This window comes from Pipra filicauda, unplaced genomic scaffold (genome assembly GCF_003945595.2).
Source record: "Pipra filicauda isolate LSUMZ 115617 unplaced genomic scaffold, ASM394559v2 scaffold21_size4447388_pilon, whole genome shotgun sequence".
Classification (NCBI taxonomy): Eukaryota; Metazoa; Chordata; class Aves; order Passeriformes; family Pipridae; genus Pipra; species Pipra filicauda.
Window position 1 is genome coordinate 362,561 of NW_024104332.1, and position 23,481 is coordinate 386,041.

The 23,481-nt window shown below is 47.5% G+C and overlaps 1 protein-coding gene and 1 long non-coding RNA gene across 2 annotated transcripts in view; one reads left to right on the top strand and one right to left on the bottom strand.

Annotated features, from left to right (window-relative positions):
- ATIC (5-aminoimidazole-4-carboxamide ribonucleotide formyltransferase/IMP cyclohydrolase) overlaps positions 1-2,997 on the bottom strand; it is a 20,998-nt gene extending 18,001 nt beyond the window's left edge. The window contains exons 1-3 of the mRNA XM_027735659.2: positions 2,893-2,997; positions 2,216-2,342; positions 957-1,033 (exon numbers count right to left, since the gene is read on the bottom strand). Coding sequence (XP_027591460.1) covers positions 957-1,033; positions 2,216-2,342; positions 2,893-2,914 — 226 coding nt within the window. The 5' untranslated portion in view covers positions 2,915-2,997. The remainder of the gene's footprint in view (positions 1-956; positions 1,034-2,215; positions 2,343-2,892) is intronic.
- Positions 2,579-17,349, top strand: LOC113995514. Its single transcript, XR_005563553.1, has 3 exons — positions 2,579-2,924; positions 4,365-4,452; positions 16,922-17,349. It is a non-coding gene; the product is annotated as an uncharacterized LOC113995514 (long non-coding RNA).
- The last annotated feature ends 6,132 nt before the right edge of the window (positions 17,350-23,481 follow it).

The following is a 23,481-nucleotide window of genomic DNA, read 5'->3' on the forward strand; positions in this document are numbered from 1 at the left end:
CTCAGAGACTTTCTATCATAAACTTTCTGATTCTAGCTCAGACAACACCCTCAGCCTCTACTCCTTTATTCCATTTTACAGACTCCTTGGTTGTTCCAATTCCACACTAACAGCTGTTTTTCCCATAGTGATAATTCCTAGATCATTCCACCTACTGAACAGCAATTTCAAAAATGTACTTTAAAAGCACTCAGTTGCTACTCTTAAAACATTAAAACTGTCATTAAGGAGTTCATGGGAGAGAAAAAGGGCACTTGCCCTATGACACAAGGGGAGCAAGAGAGGCTGTGCCTCTAGCTGAGCAGTGTAGGTGGGTGGCTTGGGTCTAGGAACTTGGAGAAACAGGCAGGTGACAGGCTGGCACAGTGTGAGCAACAGCACAATCCTGGGTTCGAGGCAGTCAGAGATTGTCTCCAGCCCCCAGGTATGATGGGCAACAGGTTCCACTCCAGGGACCTCCAGCATAGGAACAGGAGACGAAAGAGCAGATGGATCAACGTGCAGATGGACCAACTGTCAGAGATCTCTGCTGAAGAGGAGCCAGAGAATATCAGAGTATGCAGAAATCACCCACTAAAGACTATGCTGTCGTGTTCCTTATGCTGCATATCAGATTCATCCACAGGTTAAATTCCACGGAGCTCTCTGCCTCAACATGCCTGCAACTGACTCTGCAAAGGATGTGCTAAGGCTTTTACAGAGAAGCTCTGTTACTTATAGCCCCGGGGAGAACAAGCTGTGCACAGATGCCAGCACAGCAACAAGCAAGTAATTCAGCCACCGTGCACTTCTCCACCCCATGGCTTTTCACCTCTCCTCCGGCTCCTACAGCAAATCTGTTCTCATTACTCGGTTCTTCCACACAACCCTTAAAAAAAGACATCTGTCAGCTCCTTCTTCCCACCCTCACTGCCCATTTCTCTTTTAGACTGAAAAATATAACAGCAGAAACATACCAGCATGGACTGCAGGATGAAGGGTTTTCACACGTCCACCCAGCATCTCAGGGAAGCCTGTCAGGTCCGAAACATCTCTGCTCAGGGAGAAAACAGATGGTAACAGATGTGCCATACTGACTTTATCTATAGGCTGAATGAATCAAATCAAAAGAATTGTATAAATTTCACTACAAAACCTCCCTATGCCAAAGGGGCAACAACTGCTTTTCCCATGAATGGAAATAAAGTTAATGGGTCACACTCAACTAAGCAGTACAGTTATTTCTCAAATACATACACTGGAATAACCAAGAGAAGCAAATCCCAAGTCAACATGGTTTATAGAGAGAACGGAAGGCCATGCTAAGGTGATACAACACCTCAGTGTTCTTCTTCTCAGCTTAAATAAGACATCAATTAAAGTTTCACCACTCATGACTGTTTAGGATGGTGAAGGAACAATAAGGAGAAGGAAGGGGAAATGTGACCATCTTTGCTTCAGACTTCACTGACAGCACAGCCAAGCAAAGTAGTTGGAGAGACATGACCAAGTGTTGGGTAACAGCGAGGACAGGGAGCACTGGGGCTGATGTATATTCGTGCTGATGTGTCCCAGAGGCCTACCACCGCATTCACTGGAACCAAAACAGAGTCACGGTCACCTGTCCTGCCAAATAATTGACAGGTTTTTCATCACTGCACTGGAAACCATTTTTATTTGGCCAGAACGGGTTTTTAATCACAGCATGGAAGAAACCAGAATGAATTTCCCCCGCATCATTGGCCAAACCAGCATGATTGTACATGCACCTTCTCAAATGGTAGATGCACAACACCTAAGTGCTCTGTCTGGATCAGTGGACCACTGTGCTGGGAAAATTATTTGTGACAAATGAACTCCAGCAAGACCAGGCAAAGATGAGCTTGCACCTGGCTGTGAGGAGCAGCGCTAGGGTCAGATTATGAACTTCAAGATAACAGATTCTCCCACAGAAACAAAGCTGCCTCAAGGCAGACAAGGCACCACCTCCAACACAAGGCTCCTGACCCCTCTCTGTGTGCTGACCTGCACGGTAATGCTCTTCAGCCTCAGTAAACCAACTCCTGGCCAAAAAGCCTCTGCAGTTTGCTTTAGGGCACGTTTGGTTTGTTTTTTTTTTTTTTTTCTGAAGGGGAGACCTGCTTTCAGGTCATTTTTGCTCACAGAGAAAACAATTTAAGCAACCTCAGGGCCCAAATAAGCCTTTTTGTGGAGATGTCCAGGGGAGCGTGTGTACCTGACAGGCAAGCCAGCATCTCTCAGGGACTTGGCTGTTCCTCCGGAGGCAATTAAACCCAGGCCGAGCGCGTGCAGGCTCCTCGCAAATTCCACCAGGTTGGTCTTGTCAGAGACACTGAGCAAAGCTGGCAGGTGGGAAGAGCACGGGTATTTGGGTTTTAAAAGTGGAACAGAGGGAACAACAGGATTAAGTGAGTGAAGCCTTTAAAACTGCTGTAATGTAGGGAACATACGTGATGCGAGTTGGCTGCGGAGGGGACGGGGAGCACCAGAGCCCCACACTTCCCCTCACGGGGCAGCCGCCCCTCAGGCGGGACCCCTGAGGCGGGGGTGCGGGCGGGCGGGGGCAGCGCTGCCGCCCGCGCCTCAGGGCGCTGAAAGCGCGGGACACCATCGCCTCCGGTCCTCCCGCCTGCTGGAGCCCCAACTTCATCACCCCGCGCCCAACACAAGGTACAACCGGCCCGAGGGGAAAGCAGCGCCTTCCCGCCCCGCAAACACACAGCCCGGGAACCACCGGGATGGAAGCGGCGGCCCCGCGCTGAGGCGCCTTCCGGGGCCGCCCTGTTGAGTGGAACTGGCGGCCATTTCGGGGCCGGCGGGCGGGCAGCCCCCCCACCGCCCTCACGCACACCCTCCCCGCGGCCATCGGCGGCCGCGCCCGCCCCGCGTTACCGAGCTGCTGCCGGGCCGCCATGGCGCCGTCGGTAGGTTCAGGAGGGCGGGGAGGCAGGAAAAGGCCGAGCGGCGGCGGCCCGGCGGGATTTGGGTGCACGGGGGCGGGAGCCGGAGGGGGCGGCCCGGGCGGGGCGGGGAATGGAGAGAGGCGGCGGTGCCTCGGCCAGGGGTGCGGGCACGTGTGTCTGGGCCACACGCGTGTCCTCGGTGCGCCACAGAGGGTGTGCGGTGGAAGTGCCCCGTGGTCAGACGTGTTGTGTGTGCGACACGTGTGTGCCCGCGGGTGCTCCCGCTACACGTGTGCGCAGTGCGCGTATGTGCCACAGACAGGGATGCATCACACATACACACACGCGTACATGTATGTGCCACAGGGATGCATCACACATACACACATGCGTACACGTATGTGCCACAGACAGGGATGCATCACACATACACACACGCGTACATGTATGTGCCACAGACAGGGATGCATCACACATACACACACGCGTACGTGTATGTGCCACAGACAGGGATGCATCACACATACACACACGCGTACGTGTATGTGCCACAGACAGGGATGCATCACACATACAGAATCACAGAATAGCCGGGGTTGGAAAGGACCTCTGGAGATCCTGCAGTCAAACTCCCCTACCCAGGCAGGGTCACCTGGAGCAGGTGACACAGGATCGTGTCCAGGTGGGCTTGAAATATCTCCGGAGAGGGAGACTCCAAGACCACCCTGGACAGCCTGTTCCAGTGCTCTGCCACCCTCCATGGAAGCAACTTCTTCCTCATGTTGAGGTGGAACTTGCTGTGTTTTAGATTATGGCCATTGTTCCTTATCCTGTCACTGGGCACCACTGAAAAGAGTCTGGCACTGTCCTCTTGACACTCACCTTGGAAATTTTATATGTATTCATGAGGTCCCCTCTCAGTCTTCTCCAGACTAACCAGGCCCAGCTCCCACAGTCTCTCCTCATAGGAGAGATGCTCCAGACCCTTCATCATCTTTGCAGTCTCCGCTGGACCTTCTCCAGTAGCTCCTTGTCTTTCTTGTGCTGATGAGCCCAGAGCTGGACACATATACATATGTATACACATCCATATGTACATATACACATCCATATGTATGTACATGTGTGTGTGGGTGCACAGCCTGCGGGCATGGGGGACAGGCAGGCAAAGGGCAGCAGTGCTGGGGTGAGCAGGGGGCACAGCCCCCCTGTGCCCCACCTGGGCTGTAGCTGGTGGTGATCCTGCTCCCCAGGTCCCCATGGGGACAGGGAAGGTGGCCACCAGCCTGGTGTGTTCAGGCCAAGCACCTTCAGGCCAGGGTAAAAGGTTTTGTGGGGCCTCCTCAGTGATAGGAGTGATAGGATACCCAGCTTAGTACACAGATGAAAAATGAGGTGTAGGTGAGGCAATGCCTCATTGCAGTGAAAGGTGGTGCAATAAGGACAATTAATTTTTCACAGGAATACTCACTGGAATTTCATCTGTGGAAAATCCTCTCACGGAGCTTACACAGGGGCAGAGACAAAACACTTGTTTACCAAGTCTGAGGTAAAAAATTGTTTGCTAATAGTAAAATCATACTTTTCTTCCTTTATTTAGTTTTTATTTTTCTCTGTAAGGGAAACTAACAGGCGGGAGCTTTTTTTCTCTGTGGGCCTCCAAATTTCCCGATACTCCCTGCAAAAGAGCTTTTCTTGTTTTTATTCCAGCTTCTGACTGTTGGTTTTGGCTGCTTAAAATCTGAACTGTGCCCCTGTACACCCCAGCAGGGTTAAGGTGCAGCACTGGGACAGCAGCAGCCCCATGCTGCTTTGCAGGTAGAGAGCTCTGCAGTTAATTTGCAGCACAATCCCTGGCCATATCTGGTATATTGGATCAGGTCCTTAAGCAATAAAATCAGCATGGGCAGGCCCTGAGTACTTGTCTCACATTTTCATGTCCACACAGGTGTTCACTGTACACTTGCAGCTCCTAGAGCAGTCAGACTGCCATTAAAAAGCAGTCCCTACTTCCATTAAAAAAGAAGAAATAAATGACATTTTTTAGCTCTTGCAGACAAAAGGTTGGGAAGTACAGCACAAGTGCAACTGGAAGGCCCAGAAACTTGGCTGTTTTGATTTGTGACTCTCTGGCCTTTGGCAGTATTGTCTGTGCAAGAAAGAGTCAAGCAAGAAATACCAAGCAGACCAAATAAACCTAGTTTGTGCCTTACTCTCAGTAGCAGCCAGTGACAAGCAGTAATAAATTACTGCTCAGGAAGGTGGCTGGGGCCAAATGGAAATATACTGTTAAGTGGTACATGAGCACCATCATTATGAAAATACACACCTTTGAGAGAATAAAAGTTGCACAAGGAGTGCAGCTGAGGTGGGCTCTGGTGGTGATTAATGTCTGTGCAAATGAACAATCTGAGGGAGCTCTGCATGTTTATCCAGGCTGGAGAGCAGTTGTGTTTTCCAGCTACTGGCCCTGTCAGCCTGTGTCCATGAGGACAGGGACGCTGCTGCCTTGGGACAAACAGTCAGAGGGACATTATCACTGTCAATAGTGGCATTGGCTCCGCTGCAGCTCCAGCAGTTCGTTGTCCCTTGGTGCGTGAGTTGGGGTTTTGTTTGTGCAGGGCCTGGTGTGGCAGGGGGTGGTTTGGGCTTTCCCCCTGTCCCAGCACAGGAAGGACACGGACCTGTTGGAGTGAGTCGAGAGAAGGCCACCAAGATGATTAGAGGGATGGAACAGCTCTCCAATGAGGAAAGGCTGAGGGAACTGAGATTGTTCAGCCTGGAAAAGAGAGGGCTCTGGTGTGACCTAATTGCAGCCTTCCAGGACCTGAAGGGAGTCTGTCTACAGGAAAGAGGGAGAGAGACTACTTAGGCCTGGAGTGGCAGGAAAAGGGGGAATGTCTTCACACTGACAGAGGGCAGGGTTGGATTGCATGTTAGGAAGAAATTCTTCCCTGTGAGGGTTGTGAGGCCCTGGCACAGGTTGCCCAGAGAAGCTGTGGCTGCCCCATCCCTGGAAGTGTTCAAGACCAGGTTGGATGGGGCTTGGAGCAACCTGGGATGGTGGAAGATGTCCCTGCCCATGGCAGGAGGGTGGATTGAGGTGACCTTTAAGGTCTCTTCCAACCCAAACCATTCCATGACTCCATGGTTGACATCCAAGAAGGGACATTCTGGCTGTGTGCTAGAGGGGTGTCAGCATTTGGATGTGATAGATCTGTCCTGATTTGGGGATGGCCATGCAGGGAAAGCAGTCTGCCTCCCCAGAGGTTCAGTTTTGCTTTGTAGAGCTTAACTAATTAACTGTTTTTGGTGATGTTTAAAGGATATTCAAATATCCTGTGCTCTGTTCATGTCCCATCATTTATTCAATAGGAACGAGGTCTCACTGGAGCTTTTTCCTGGTGTTTTAAAGCGTTACAGAAGCTTTTCTTGAGCCAAGAATGCAGTCACATCATATTGGAAATCATGGGGAGAGGTAAATGCTAGAATTACAAATACCACATTAAGGTTATTTTTAAATCATATTAGGGCCTACATCCAAGAAAGAAAAATCAGGCTTAATTAGCGCTGTGCTCTGCTGTGTTAATAAGGAGAAGTAAAAAGAGGATGAGGCTGAATAGAGGCATACAAAAGGGATGATGTTCCTGGTTTGGCTGTTGTTTGGCAGTACCCTAGATTCCCTTCTTTTGAGACTGTAGGGAGCAAGCAATGATTTTTAGCCTGGCTCTGAGCCCCTATTGTAAGTCTGTTTTCTACTGTGGTTTTTTTTTTCATATATCAGACCAAGAGGAGTGTAGAGCATGAGGTTAATCTGGCTGTCTATTAATTTGTTTGGGTAGGAAGCGAACAAGTTGGGATCCTCCAGCTAATCCTGCAGCTGCCTGCAGGCTGGCAGAGGGGTGGGCTGGGCCTGGCAGTGGACAAAGAAGAAGACCCAGCCAAAATGTAGGACTTCCATCTGAAGTGGAAGTCTGAACTTCATCTGGTTTGGGGCTTCAGAAATGAAGTGTCATCAGTGATGAGCATTACACCAGTGTCTGACCTGGATCTGCCCTACCCTGGTGAGGTGTCTCATAGCCATGAGGCTGCTGTGGAAAAGCATGGTATTGGGGGCATCTCTGCCTGTATGAAAACAATCTTCAGCTTTGAAATGCTGCATCATATCAGGTTTATTTTCCTTTACCAGGCTCTGCTTTCATTTAAATATCTCCCTAATCATACACAAACAACCCCTTGACTGCTTTATACTCTTTCTCAGCTGCCTTCAAGCAAAGGTTTTGATGTCTCAGCATGATGGTATTCAGCATGGTGTAAGAGAAATACATCTCTGTCCTACACCAACTCCTGTTTTCTGTTTTCTTCACTGGCAGTTATTGAAATGGGAAGCAAGGAAGTATAGATGAGGAAGATGTTACATTCACAGGGGACACTGCCTTGTCTGCATTGGTCTGGTGTCTGGTCTCTTCCTTCAGGATGCCATTTGTCAGGCACTGGGCCTCAGTTTCTCCAGTCTCACAGAGACCACTGTCCTACAATCCCCAGTATTATGGGATTGCTTACTGCAAAGCTGAGTTCTCATGAAGGTGCATGCTCAAGAGGCTTCAAGTGGCCTGTCTCAAATGTTGCACAACAGTAGAGGTGGGAGTGGAATTGAATCCAGGCTGTTTCTCGATGGTTAGTGCCATATCCAGGCTTTTGGGTTATCTGCCTTTTCCTTTCAGGGTTCATGAGAACTGCAGGTAAAATCTTTTTGGTGCTAAGTATTGCTCTGTTGAACCTTGTTCAAAACCTGCCTCGCACTGCCTGTGCCACTTTCCACAGTTGCCACACCTCTGGGGTAGGTTCAGCACGGAGCTGACAAACAGGTTATCCTGGAGAATGCCACAATAACAGAGAGGCTTCAGAGCCCTGATGCATTTTGAGTTTCTTTTTCAACCCTTATCAGCTTGGAGCAGCTTTTGTTTTACTGTGTTCCTCAGAGGTCCCAGCTAAATCACATCCATGGCACGCCGTGTGCCAGCCTGTCCTTGTAAATCGCTGCTCAGGGTCCCACGTAGCTGCAGAGATGACAATGAGCCTCTTAACTAAAGTTCAGGGGCACCAAAGAGCTTTGCCTGGACAATTTGACCTGGGGTGTGAAGGTCTCATCCCCTCTTCACTCACCAACACAAGTGGTCAGTCTTCCCACACCTTCGATATCAATGTCTGGTGCTTTTTCTGCAGAAGAAACAATTCCCTTGTAATGGAATAAATACTGCAGATTTCAACCTGAGTTATTCTCCTAATGCTCTGGGTTATGAATGAGACCCAAAGGTGCGTAAAGTGAACAACGATTTATTTTCTGAATGCTCCCATTCCCTTCCTCACAGAGGCTTGCTCCTATCCAAGCATGGAAAGAATAGTAATAACAAAAAGGTAAGAAATAGTGTCTTCTCTTGGCGACTTGGTGCCCGCTCTATGGTCTGAAACCCACATGCAGAATGAATCAGAGAGCAGGAAGCCCTGTGTTGGTGGGGGAGGAAGCAGCCTGGGAGGTGCAGGCAAGGGGCAAAGAGGTGTTTTACAGAAAGGCCATGTGGCCTCAGAGCTGCCTCAGCTGAGCAGGAGGGACGCGGTGGTGCTGGAATGTTACCGACAGGCAGCGTGGGGGAAGATGATGCTTGAAGGGTGTGACTGAGCAGCTCTGTGATTGTAAATATGGGGTTTGCAGTAAAAAAAGTAATCTCACCCATGCTGAGGTTCTTCGTGTGCCTTCTCGAGCTATTTGTGTGAAAGGAAGGATTCCCAGGAAAAAGAAAAGAGGGGGAAATATTTTGTTTGGGTTTTTTTTTTTGACGTAGTTGCAAAGAAACAGCATTATCTGCAAGTAACAGGCTGCTTTACCTTCTCATAGCACCATAGAATCATGGAATGGTTTGGGTTGGAAGGGACCTGAAAGCTCATCTCATTCCACCCCCTGCCCTGGGCAGGGACACCTTCCACTAAACCGGGTTGCTCCAAGCTCCATCCAACCTGGCCTTGAACACTTCTGGGGATGGGGCAGCCACAGCTTTTCTAGGCAATTCAAATCGCTGATTCTTTCCCAGAGGAGCTGGTTTCATAGCTGTCTCCCTTTGCCCTCAGGTCTTTGGACACTCATTTGTGTCCCTGGGTGAGAGGGCTGCAGCAGGGATAGCAGTCCTGCTGGGATGCATCCGGGAGAGCAGTGCTGCCGGGATGCTGCTGGGAGAGCAGTCCATCCAGGACGCGGCCGAGCTGTGCAGGGAACCGGCTCCCACTAGAGCGCGCTATGACAGCTAAAATGGGGATGATTTTCTTCTGGCGTCGGGGTGGAACCATCAAAGATGCCTATGCACGAAAGGGCACTTCTGTTTTTACACTGGGAATCTGGCGGGGCTCCCCATCGGTTGGCTGCAGTTTCCCTGGATGAGGCTGAAGGGTGCTGCAAAGCCAGCTGTAGCTGCCGGGGAGCACTGAGGTTTGGGCTGAGTCAAGTGCTGGCAAAGACCTTTGGGAAGACCCCAACCTGTACACAGAGGGCAGAGAGAAGCTTTGTTCTCAAGCCCTGTCTCATCCCACAGTCCCTTTGTTTGCTGCTCTCTGTGGCAGAGGAAGTGGAAATTGTGCATGGACATGGACAGGAGTCCACCTCAAGGTCCCATGAATGGTCTCCCATTGTCATTAGTGCATTTCAAAGCTGCCCCTCACAAACTTGCCCATCGTCACACCAGGATTTTCTGCCTCAACCCCGGCTCTCAGACCCCAGTCTGCCACCCTCGTTTGCTTCATGTTTACTTAATTAGCCAGCTGGAGCATAATTCCTTTCATGATCTACAGTCTAATACATAAAGATGACAGTGACATGAATCTTGGCTCAGGATTCAATTTGCATGTTAATTCATTGTGGTTCCCCAGATAGGTGGAATTTGCTCCGACAGGATCTGGGAGCTCATGAAATGCTCCATGGGCGGGGTGTTCTCCTGTGTCCCAGTGAGGGCCTGGAGCGATAGGTGACATAGTTTTACTGTCCACCAGGCATCATCTGTTGGGGGATCTACAGCAAAAATCAGAGCAAAAATCATCATTGAGGAGTTTTTATTAGAACACAATGCAAACAGAGTGACAGCTCTGGTGGCTGAGAAGCATCTGGAAATCGGTGAAGCCTGGCAAGAGAACTTGCAACAGATTAAGGAATGCAGGCATTCTGTACAGCAATCCAGCCCCAGTCGTCTTTGGGTCACGCTTCCTGAAACACTTTTCTAGGGAAGAGACAGGGAGGAAACAGTGACTTCCCTGAGTGGAAGACTAGCCCACATTGGCTCTGAAGGCTTTAGTCACAAACCCCATCCCGCCATGAAACTCACCCTTCTAACATCCAGGAGCTGGCTAACAGGGAAGGGGATGCTGTGAGCCCCTATTCATTTCCAGCTCTCTGGGGGACCCAGGAAACCTGTCCCATTGCTAACAGGCTCACAGGAGACCTGACAGCCAGTGCAGGCAGAGCTGCCATTTTCCAGCATGCCTGAAAAAACAGCAGCTTGCCAAAGGGGGCACAGGGAGGCTCTCCTGGAAGGACAGCCATAGGTGGGTGGTTGTGTGTTACACTGGAGGTCTCTGCGATCCGGCCCCCCAGGAGCCGGGATACAGGATAAAAACAGGGCTTGCCGCAAGCCCCTGTGAGCAGAATAGAAATCATGGCTAAACAAGAGGATGGAAAGGGACACAGGGCTGTGTGAGCAGATGTGGCCAGATCACACAGCAGCCAGGGCCACAGCCAGCGAGGCTTGGAGCAGCCTCTGCCTGGCAGATGAGTTTATCCTCATGGAAGATGAGTTTAGTTGCGGCAAATCAACCATTTTCAGATTTTGCTGATTTTACACAGGCTAATTTTAATAACAGAAGGAAAAAGAGAAACATTTTTTTCGTAAATCTCTTATTCTTTTCCTTTTTTTACTCCTAAGTAACTGGACTAGATCACTCCATTTTGGCCTTAGAAACATGGATAGCATTTTAATGAAAAATTGTGGAGGAAAAAAAAAAAGAAAATAAATGTTGTCTCTTTTCTGTGTTCAAAACTCGATGGCTTTGGATTCCCCAGGAGTTTCTTGTGCTTTCTGAAATGCTGTTATCCTGTATGCCCTGCATTCCTAATCAGTTGTGGCTCTTTCTTTCTCTTCTGACCTTCCTTGCTCAGAGTCTCCAGTTGCAACAGAGCAAATTCTGGCTTTTCAGAATCATCTCGCAGAAGCTTTGTGAGTAGGAATGACTAGAAAAGGAAGTGTTGGTTTTTTGTTGTTTTTGGTTTTTTTTACACAGAAAACATTATTAAAACAAACCTTTAATTTTTCACCTCAGTCAAAGCCAAGTTTCTCAGCTTTTCATTAAAAACAAAGTATTTGAAATTGTTCAGAAGGCCATAAAATGAACATTTCCAGATTCTAGAATAAACACTGTCATTTTCCAGATAGTACTTTTCAGAAAATTAGGATTTAATCAGGTAGCTACTATTCCATTAACCAGGGTCCCCAGGTAAACGCAGTCCAGATTTGGGAAACGCAAGGTTACAGTAACCCTGTGGGAATTCAGGGAGGGGTATTGGCACTTCCCTGCATGAAATGGGGGCAACAGCATGTCTGTATTTGCAGTGCAGTTGAAATCTATTGGGTAAAAGCCCTGGGCAGGGCTGAGTTCCATCAATCCTGGGCACAGACTGCCTGTGTTCCTGTGGCACATCCACCTGGAAGAGGCAGGGAGCCTTCACGATGGGGATGACAAACACCACCCCTCACCAGGCAGTGCTGAGGCAGGTACTAATTACCTGGAGCTGCAGTGGTGCTGCTCATGGCTCCTGCCAGTATTCAAGCTGGGTCTTGACTTGCTTGTTGATTCCTGACCCTTTTGGGGCAGGATCAGCATTGGATTTGCGTGGTGTACCTTTCCCCACATTAGCTTCTGGCTGTCTCCATACGTTTCAGGCATGGAAACTGTGTCCCTGTGCCCATCTGTGCTCCGTGGCTCTTGTTCTGGAATCCCTGGAGCTCTCAGTCCTGCTTTAATTGTGTGGAGCTGTTTTTCTGGGCTAAATTAACAGACACGTGGGGGGGACAATTTTGGCCCTGTAGGAGTTCAGTAGGAAGAACTGAGCCTGGGACTCAGGCCAAGGCAGCAGGGCCAGAGGGAATTTATTGGGACTTCCTGCAAAACACAGCTACACACTTTCAGGAGGGTTCTTCAATTTACCTGATTAATGTTTTCTCTAATGTTTTCTCCAGCCCTGTAATATCATCAATCACATAATTATGACCTCATCCCATTCTCTATTAAGACTTGGGTGACAAATAAGGACAGGGTAACACTTCAGTTTATTTTGCTGTGTTTTATTGACCAGTTGAAAAGGAGCAAAACATGCTGGGGACAGAATTCCCAAAACATAAAATTTTGCTGACAATATGCAATATTTAGCTATTTCTGAAGAGCTGGAAAGCGGGACTCTTTTGTTTTGTTTTGTTTTTATTTACACTGTTTTTCACATAAATACACACCTTGTTACGCCTGGAAAAAGTCTCTCTTGGGTCTGTTTGTGTCCATTTAACCCATGTCACAAGCACACATCAGCATCATAACACACACATGGGGAGAAGAATGATTTCTCCAGGCAAGAGGCAGCTTAATCCAATGGGTCAGATAAAAATCCTTCAAATAGAACATGGGGAGTTCTTCCTGCATAGATTGACCACTGCAAGGGACCAAAATCCCAGTGTTAGGCAGCATCAAATCCCACTGATGCCATTGGCCATGACAAGGAGCACACTGAGACTCGGAGTGAAGAATACATGTTACTGAACCTTGTGAAATGTTTTTGACTCCTGGATTAATGTTGGAGACTCAGGCCTAATGTTATAGTTTGGGGAAAGGATGTTCATTCTTCACATCCTGTATTTTTATTCAGTTCTGATGTTTCTTTGCCAAAGTCCTTTACTGGCCCACTGATTGGAATTTTACTGAGTCATCAGTATCACCCCACCTGGAAAAAGGGTGGCTCTTTTCTTCAGAGACATTTTAGGCTAAAGAGATCCTCTTGGGAAGACCCTGAATGCTGAATTTCATGGAGTTCCTTGTCTTCCCAAGAAGCAGGGATAACTGCCAAGGCTGTGGCAAGTCTGGTGTTTGAAGTCTGCTCTCCAGCTCTGTTGCAGACCTCCAGTGTGACAACTGGAGCAAATCCTACCCTAGCACAGCAGAAATAAGGCAGAGCTATAGCAGGGAGTAGATTAAGCCCCAAAGAAGTTTCCACATTATTAACCAAAGCATATGACATTGCTGGCTGGGCCAGGCTTGGCTTAACACGGGGCCAGGTCAGAGGCTGTGCCTGGTCCTGCTGGGTGTGGCTGGTGTGAGCAGGACTAGATTGATTCCTTCCAGTCCTTTCCCACCTTCTGATTTCACCTTTTCCCTGCCATCAGTATTTGTGTTCTTCTTTGCCTAAAGCCTCATTGCTACCTGCTTTGCAGCTGATTGCATAATTTCACTGCAGATCTTGGAATAATTAGTGGTTTGGGTGTTTTTTTCTGAGGACGATGAGACTTTGGTGGTTTGAGGTTTGGTTTCATTGTTTGTTTGTTTGCTTTTTCATTCAGAGAATGAAGCTCTAATTCATTTACTTCAGAAAACTGAAAGCTGTGACTGAAAGTTGCATGAAGGTTGAAAACTAGAAGGCAAACATTGAGAATATATGGAGTGTTTTAATACACCTGTCAATTTTCAAGCTGCTTTCACAATTCCCAAGCCTAACTTGAAAGTTTTGGGTGTTTAGGGTAGGCAGTACTACACAAATAATATCCACTTCCAGCACTGTGCATTCAGAAGCCTCTTGTTGTTGGCACTGTGAAAACACTGCTATTCCTCCTACAAAGAATATCATGGAATACTATTCATACCACTTTGATGCCCCAGTTTGAGCTGTGTCATGCAATGCACTAATTTCTTTTATTTCCACCTGGCAGCTGAAATCCTGCAGCCCTCCTGAGCTTGCTTTATGGTTTCTCCCTGATTTTCACTCATGCTCACATTAGCACTGTCATCTTTACAATCCTTGCCTTTCCCCTGTGTTCTCTTCTCTACAACATGACCAAAATGTGTTTGCACAGGATTTTTATGAGCTTCTGCCCTCACTAACGAAGGGCCAATTTCTCTTTGGAAGTTCCCCCCATCAGTTCTGACATTTCCTGCAGCCTTGCCATTGCTAAGCATTAATTTCTACCACTTCCCCCGATTTTCCTGGAAGAAATTCTGATTAGGCAATGAGTGCTGGGCTATCCATCATTTCATGCCAGGCACAAGTCACACGGTGCTTCTCAGCCTGTAAGGCACAGATCGTTCTTAATCAACCCAAGTGTGCCATGGGTAAAGAGCTAAAGACCTGATTTCCATGGCCATCCCCTTGGGATCCTGTCTGACACTGTGGAAGTGAGGCAGAGCCATTGTAAGTGCCATGTAACAGTGCAGCACAGCTGATTAAACCCCTGCAAAGCTCAGATGGCTTCACAAAAGCCCTGTCAGTCAGCTTGCGTTTCATTTCAGGTCTTATTTTCATTTATTTACAGCACCGCCCATTATGTGGAGAGTGTTTGCTAAACACTGAAGAATAATGGTGCTGTCCCACCTAGCTGACAGCAGAAGAGCTGACAAAGGGCAGGAGTGCAGTAAAAGTGGTAATTTATGTATGAGTCACGCTTCCCAGCCAGCTGTGCTGATAAAAAATGGCTACTTTTATGGGAAGGCTGGAAAAGAACAACAACAAAATTACCTTTGTGGGGGAAAAAAAAAAAAACAACAAAACAAAACCAAAAACCCAAACACCTAAATATTTGGACCAGCAGTTAAAGATGACTTATTGCCACCAGTACAGGGAGGGGAGTCCTGGAGAGGCATTTAGGATTCTCAGATGCAGGCCTGTGAAGGGAAAGGTGTTTCTGGCACAGACACCTGCACCTAAGACAGTCTGGAGACAGCAGCTGAAGGTCTTGCCTATGGCAGAGGAAAACCTGATAAGGAAGCAGGAAAACAGAAGATACTGAGCGTGGGAGACGGGAATTGTTAAGCAGGGCTGGAGTTATGAGCTGAGAGCAGTTGGTGAGGCAAGGCAGGAAGACTGGAGATACTTGGGGTATCAGGTGGTCCCATACCCACCTGATGCACAGAATTCTGCAGGAAGATTTGTGTTTTCATCCAGCAGTGTGACTTGGGGTCTGACTTTGCTCTGCTTAGAGGCAATAACAGACTCCTATTGATTCATGGGAGCCATAGAAATCAGAGGAAACTTGCTGTGGCAACTGGCTAATTCAATAAAAGCATTGATTTTTCAGGCTGGACAATTAAAGAGCATGAATGCTGTGTAGCTGATTTCTATCTCTGAATTAATGTAACAAATGATCATTGATTCAAGTGAGAGGAAACTGTACCCCAAAGGAAAGGACCTTCCATATTAAAAATCCCCCAGCCTATGTAGGCTGGTCTTTAATGTAGATAGATTTGGCTACCATTCTGCACCTGTGTTGGTTAGAAGGACTTAGGAGTTAGCTGACTGGGTCCTCCTCACCTCACAGACCAACAGAGGTAAAGACAGGCACACAGGGACAGGGAACACCCTGGAAAGGGATGCAGGAGCCCGTGGGGTTCCAGACAGGTAGTGGGAGCACCACATGGCATCACTTCAGATGGGGGCTGTGGTTTTCCCTTGGATTTGAGACAGAATCACAGAATGCTTTGGGTTGGAAGGGACCTTAAAGCTCATCTTGTTCCACCCCCTGCCATGGGCAGGGACACCTTCCACTAGCCCAGGTTGCTCCAAGCCCCATCCAGCCTTGAACACCTCCAGGGATGGGGCAGCCACAGCTTCTCTGGGCAACCTGTGCCAGGGCCTCACCACTCTCACAGGGAAGAATTTTTTCTTAATATCCAATCTAAACCTAATCTCTTTCAGTGTGAAGCCATTCCCCTTCGTTGTGTCATTCCAGGCCCTTGTAAATAGTGTTTCTCCATCCTTCCTGTAGGCTCCTTCAGGTACTGGGAGGCTGCAATTAGGTCACTGCAGAACTTCTCCAGGCTGAACAATCCCAATTCTGTCAGCCTTTCCTTATGGGAGTGGTGCTCCATCCCTCTGATCAACTTGGTGGCCTCCTCTGGACTCACTCCAATGAGATGACATTCTTCCTGTGCTGAGGATCCCAGAGCTGGAAGCAGCACTGCAGGTGAGGTCTCACCACATTGGAGCAGACAGCTGCCTCTTCCTCACCGTGGGGAAGGTGCTTTGAGCCCCACATCAAAGCCATAGAAGAGGAACTTCCCAAAGCACTCACTGGAGCTGAGAACGGGCCCTGAGATTTTCAGGGCTGCTGAGTAGTTGCAGACTTTGGTTATAGCTTCATGCTTTGGTGCTCTGCCTCAGGAGCCAGTGTTCAATGCAGTATGATGATTCCTTTCATAGGCAGCTGGTTTGCCACTGTCCCTTTGCAAACCCCTTTTGCTCCTGAGATTGGCTTTAATGGGTTGGAGGTGAAGGGGTGAATCTTGAACTCACTGCACCACAGAAGCCCCAGCAGATCAGAGTGGGGGTGTCCCAGCTGCTGACAGAGCAGCCACCAAGGGTGACCAGCCTTGCAGCAGGGAACACATCCCGGTGTTCCTGGCTCCTGATCTGCAGGCTGGCTGGTGTGTGTGTGCTGCCAGCAGAGGTGGGTGCCAGAGACTGCTGCTGTGCCTGCTGGGGATGGTCACATGGGGTGCAGGGGCAGGACAGGCTGTGACATTTTAGCAGTTGTGGCTGTTTGCATCAGTGTGAGAGTCAGGGCCCTGACCTGGGGATGTTTCACATCGATCCACGGACTCTGACGTAGAGCAGGCTCACCTGGATAACATCCCATCCCATCCCAACACACGCTGACCTGCCAGACACACCACCTCCTGTCATCGCCCCTCTGCTTCTGTGCTTGATGCCTTTTATTTTCCTTTTCTAGTGGCCTGTACCTGCAATAGAGATGTTCTGAGAGTGCCCAGAAGACACAGTGCAGCTCCTGCCCCTCATCACAGGAACAGGACTGAAGAGGTGTGATAAGAGTGTGGAGCATTAATGGAGCGGGATGCTCAGTGCCAGAGGGGAGGAGGGATACTTTGATCAGTCACCAGGATAAAAGCTGAGCTGCTTTACAACACAGCCTGCTGGAAAGTAGTTGTTAGAAAAACGTGTCTATTAAAAGGTCAGGCGTGGTCCTGTGTTCTGGACTGACACTTGCACAAGCTGGTAAATTATACATAATGAACACCTTATTAGGTTAATTTTGTCTATTTGGGGTCATCATGAGCAGCCCATTAGAAAATAACAGGTTTCTCAGAGGCTGCCAAATGCTGGTTGTTACTATTTCTGCAAATAGTACTGAATGTGGAACTTGTTTGAGAGCAGCTTATTGCAGTATTTGATGATCAAATTTGGAGAATTAACTGCATAGGTAAGTACTCAGTGTGCTTCTCTTCACTGACCATGGGAGCATAACTCTTAGAATCAGATTTCTCATGTGCAACAGGCAGAGGGACAACCACAAGTTCAGTTTCACTGCCCCAAACCACTCAAACCTTTTGGTGGCTGTTTAGATGTCCACATCTTTTTTGAGTTTATGGTTTTCAGCATTTCTTTTCAGTTGTGAGAGCTGAAAATGAATCTTCTGCTTCGAGTAAAGAGGGTACTCTCGCTCATACCGCAGATCCCAGCACTGGGAACATCAGGCAGAAAAATGAAATATCTGAGGGGGTCAACCTGCAAATGTTCTTTCAGAATACAACCCTTGATTTGCTCCCAGTAAACTGCTGGGGCTCCTGCTGGAAGTGTAGAGTGCCTGCTGAAAAGCTCTGTGAGAGGCACCAGACTTGCTTAAAAATTTAGAGACACATTTACATACTTAGAACTTTTCCCCCAGTAATAAGGTAGCTCCACTTTTGTAACGGCTGGGAGCTGTCACAGAAGTTTTTTGTTTCCTAGCAAAAAGTACCAGAGGCAACAGTGGCATGTTCGAGAGAGCTTTGATACAGAATGTTCAAAAGCATGATTTCTGCTTCCTCTCCAAAGCCTGGCTCCCAGAAACTTTCCTTGACCTCTTCCAGATATGAAATAGTCCTGCATGGGCATTGGTGCTCTTCTTCAGAAGATTCTTCCATGTTCTCGCCACATGCCTCTTGCCAAACAGGCAGATGAAGTGTTACCAGCAGTGCTTTCTTCTGTGCCTGGATTTTGATTATTAATAAGGTGGTCAGGATGAATGGAACTATTTCACATCTTGTCAAAGCAGCACAAGCTGGATGCTGCTTTTATGAGACTTGCCACTGCCCCTCCCTCCTCCAGATCATCTCTTTCATGTGCCTGAGCATTGAGGTGACAGCCTGCTTCATTAGAGGCTGCTACAGCATAGGAAACAGCAAAGAGAAAACTCAGAGACAGAATGAAGAAGAGGGGGAAAAAAGAGCTGATTGCAGTTTTAAGTTGAATTTCCACGACCTTCTAAGCAGGCATTGCAGGATAAGCACATTAAATTCATGTATTACTCAACAGCCAGGGGTATTTAGCAATAAAGACCTCTGACACTGGAAGAGACTCAAACCAGATCTTTGCAGGCGGCAATAAAACATGAGGAGTGTCGTGCAGAAGATCCCTGGGTCACCCAGCTTGCTAAGGCAAGAGGCTGGAGCCTAACTTGTGCAATCACTGCCAGGGATGTTGTGCTGTGAATACACTCACTGTCACAGAGAACTGCCTGGGAGATTAGAAAAGAAAAAATTTAAATGTAGTCCTACAAATGCAGTTCTGTAGCCACAGTAAAGTGTGCACACACACACAGAGAACATGAAGGCTTTTTGAAACTTGACCCAAGCTGCACTGGGAGTTGGGTTTAGAGCTGTTGATTGTTTGTGGAAAAAAATAACTGCAAGTGATACTGGTTGTTCGTCCTCGGAGCTCAGGGCAGGGGGTTGGAAGTAGATGATCTCTAAGGTCCTTTCCAGTCCAGGTCATTCCATGATTCTGTGATTTTATGAAAATGAGAAAAAAATGTCTCAAAGGCAATGCGTGCTACAGAGACTTGTTTGAAGTGCCCAGCTTCCAGTCCAGGAAACAGGCAGTATGGGGTTTTCACATTTTCTCCTGTAAAAATGACACGTTTGACTCCACAGCTTTCAGATATTTGAATAATGAAATAGTTTTAACCCATGTTTCTATTCAGGTTTGACTGCTGCGGAGCTTTGCATTGCACCCACAGTGTGCCAAGGGCCTTCCTGCCATCCAGGAGAGGCCTCTGGCTCCCACAGGCTGGTGCCCCAATCCTGCAGGGATGCTGTCACAGGCTTTCCTTCCTGTTTGTGGGTAGCTATTCCACCTGGCAGTTGTTTATGGAGTTAAGTATGTGTATAAATGATTGTACAAGTGGGGCTTAGGGTTATGTAAGGGCTATAAATATTAAGATGGTTTCTTCTGGGGATTTTGCAGGCAGCTTTGGGTTTGCCCTGCTCATGCTCCAAGGAAAACTTGAGCTGTGGAAATGTGTCCCTGGTTACCTGACACACCATGCCCCTCACCATGGCTGCATCAGCATTATTCCTGCTGCTGAAACTACCTGTGCTCTCACACCAGAGTATGTGTGTATATGTGAATTATTCCACCTTCTTACATGCACATGAGGGTTTTTTCCAAAATCTACCTCCCTTCCCAAACCCATTGTTTAACAGATGCTAGATAAGGATGTTTTAAATTTCCCATGAAATTTAAGATAACTTCACAGTCACAAAACATCCATTTGGAACACTTGTAGGAGATTGTATCCAAGTGGCATCAATATACAGGACTGGGTGAGTCTCTGTAAATACCCGTGGCTTAGAAACCCTGTGTTTTACGTTAATGGAGCCCCAAGGCTCTTGCCTGCCTCAAAATGATGAACTCCTGGGCAACCTTTGTGCCCAAAGCGATCTGAAAATAGTCCTGCAGCAGAGAATTGCTGGCAGTATTTTATTCCATTGCTAGCCTAACCTTTTCCCAAATCAATCTATGCCTAACTCACTTCATGCATATGCAGGAGATAAACTGTTGGTTCTACAATAGCTGGAGTAAAGTCAAGCCACTGTTTAGGTACCATGGAGTCCCCAGTATTGCTCTTCTTGGGATGAGAGGAGAAATTTTCCTGATGGGAGACAATCGATCTGCTGCTTGATGATTTCTGCTATTACATGATATGTTATTTGTGCACTCCAGGTTTCTTCATACAGGTCAAACAGCCTGCACTGGTGAGAAGGTTAATGCCTTGCTGTGTCATCTGACTGACACTGGATGTTATCTCCACATTTATCCTCTGGTTTCACTTCTAGGCAGAAGCTACAACCCAGATAAACACACAGTCCCATTTGCCCTCAGTAGTCCTTCCTGCTGTCTTTGAGTTATCAGGATGGCACAAACTGAGGCTTGTTCACCCATTTCTAGTTAGATACATGTGTGTATATATATATATATATATATATATATATATATATATATATATATCTCATAGTCTGTCTTGAAACTAGTTTTGGAAAACAAGGCATCATCCTTCCAAGGGATTACATGGATTAGTGTCTACAGAGTGTACTCTTCCATGGCATTTTTTCCTCAAGCAGACATCTGATGCTACTTCTGTTTTCTTGGATGAAAATGAATGTTGCTTCCAGTGCATCATCAAATGCCTCATTATTAAATAATTAGGGAAGGGTTTTTATAAACATTTTGACTGTAAAGAGTCCCAATTACAATTCTTTCTACTACCTTCTGGCAGTGAAGAGGAAGACACTGATGAGTCCTCCTTTGATGTCTGTTGAAACAAGCTGAGAAAAAGGGCAAACCTTTGGACTCTAAATAATGATACTATCCATAAATAATAAAGCTCTTCAGGGGCCTTTGTAGACAGACTGTAACTTCCTGCCCAAAGGTATTAATCTTCATGCACAGGCACAGTGTCTGTCCTGTGCTCCTCTCCTACCACTGCTCCAGCTGTGTTTCACAGCTATAAATGTCTCACAGAATATATTTCTGATGTGGCAGTTGTAATGGCATCCAAAAGGACACACACCCAAGGGTCTGGGGAGTATTTTATAATTTAAAAGTTTTTCCAGACAGAAATTTTCTTTGGGCAAGGGAAAAAAAACCCAAGAAGTATCAAACAAAGTCACTTGTTGGAGATTTCCAGACATCCAGAGTGAAGGTGAGGAGAATTCTGGCCAGTTGTGCAACTTGGTAGCTGCAAAACCCAGCAAGACATTTGGGATGTCTTGGACTTCAGACCAAGGAGCCCAGAATAAAGTCACCAAACAGCCTTGCTAACAGCCAGGGGGCTCTGCCAGGCCTGCCAGAATCCAGAGGTCCTGGAGTCATGGCTCTAGAAAACTTGCTGTTCAGCTTTACAGTGCACATGTAATAGGACCAGTACAGGCAGGACCTGTCTGGCCTGCTGGGGAGGTCCTGCATGGTGGATCACTATATGCCCACCAAGCGTGGTTTGGTTTGGCTGTGATTGACTATCTGTGGCTATCCAGAATGTGCTGGACTTGCTGTGCAAGTGCAATCCAACAGTACTTGTGATTAATTCCCCTCTTTCTCTGTTTCATACTCAAGACAACTTCCATGTGATGCCAAAGTCACAATATCAACTCTAGACTTCATATTGCTGTAATTTCTGTTTGAGAAATGAAAGGATAAGTCCAGCAGTGACAACTCTCTGAGATGTAAATCTAGAGTGGGGTCTGCTCTTTTGGTCACCCAGGAATGGGCATCTCCCAGCTGAAGAGCTCAGTGTGTATCAGACACCTCCCAGGATAAGGGCACACTCTGGAAGCACCACTGAGGGCATGCAGGTGGCAGGATCCGTGTAATTGCACACTCGACGTGTGCAGTGAGGCCCAGGTGGATGCAGCACATCTTACACCTCCTCCCAGGGAGCCCTTCCCCAGCACGTGTCCCATGCCTGCTCCCCAGCTCTCCAAGGATCACCCTGTGTGCCTTGTGCTCAGGCTCACACAGGTTTTGAAACACAGCCCATAAACTCAGGGCAAGCCTTATCACGAGCCTTTCTCCTGGGCACTGCACTGCCTCAGCTCGGTGAATCCGCTCAGAGGCCTTCCTGAAGGAGCAGGCTGGTTCCTCCCGGGAATGGTGCCTGGTGCTGGTCACTGGGGAAAGGAGGAGTGAGCACTCTCTCCCAGGCTCATTGCTGAGCCATCCTCCCTCACCCATCCAATAAAGATTGCCCATCTCCATTGTGTGAGTCAGAGAATCAAACCCTCTTTTGCAGCATCTGCCTTTTATCAACGACCTGAAGAGGGAAAAGAGTCCTTTAACCTTTCCTTTGCTATAAATGAAGGAGCTTTCAGAATTACTCTGTAGGCAAGCAAGCCCTTCTCTGCTCCTGTCTGTGCTCCCCCAGCACCATAGTGCTTGTAGGAGATTATTACAACACCTATTTTTCTCTACAGCAAGCAGGTTCCCAGCTCTAGGAGGCTGACAGGCCTTGTGCAACTTGGCATTACTCATCAGCACTCCCTCTGCTCATTTAGATCTCAGGGTGTGGTTTTAATTAGCTGATTCTGTAATAACACCCAGGTGACTTGGTGATGGATAGTCACCCTAGAAACCTATTAAATCCTTAGTCTGTGCTCTCAGATTGCTGTTTGCTTCTAGAAGAGAGGTCTGTGGGTTTGCTTGTCCACCCTTCCCCATAGCATCCAAACCTGTTAGTGGATGAATCCCACAGAAATGATCAGACCTATAGATATTTCACTGAAATGTGCAACCAGGTTGAAGAGAAAGAAAATGATAAGTGCCTGGATTGAGAACCCTGTGCTTGTTTAGGTAACAGAAAATCCATGTGGGAAGGAGCATGTATGAATGCACCCCAGCTATGGGGGGTAAAACACTGCTCCCAACTCAGTTACTAAATATGAGCAAACTAGATCACAAGTAGGTGTTTTATTATCCCATGATAATCTTAGTTTATCTTTTTTTCCTGTTGCTACTTCTGAGTTCTTTTATCGCAACAACTTAGTGATGTTTTCCATTTTGTTAGGCTTCTGTGGGCCTCAGTGTATGTCAGCCAAGTCTGTGGTCTTTGCTGAAGCTGCTGGGGCTTTGAAATGCTCTGCTCTCGAGGTATGTGCTTGGCCAAGGGCCAAGGAGCTAAACCAAGCTTTCCTTGGTTGTCTTTATAACACTGAGCAGGTTTTTGGTCGAGTTGGTTGTCTTTTGAGTAGATTAATACAGTCAAGTGGAACCCTCTGTACAAGCGGAACTCTTGCTTTACCTGTGGTGCAAATTTTATAAGGAAGAAGCAAGATGAATGTTCTTTTTCAGTACTGATGATCACTGCTCTGTTCATACTGGCTTCATGTTCTGTGGTGTCTTTCAGGGTATACCTTCTCGCTGTTATTTCATTCTACTTTTTCAAGTCACCTTGCTATGAAGGCAAGCTTGCACTGATTATGAAACACAGGAAAAAATATTTACTAAATTCACATAACT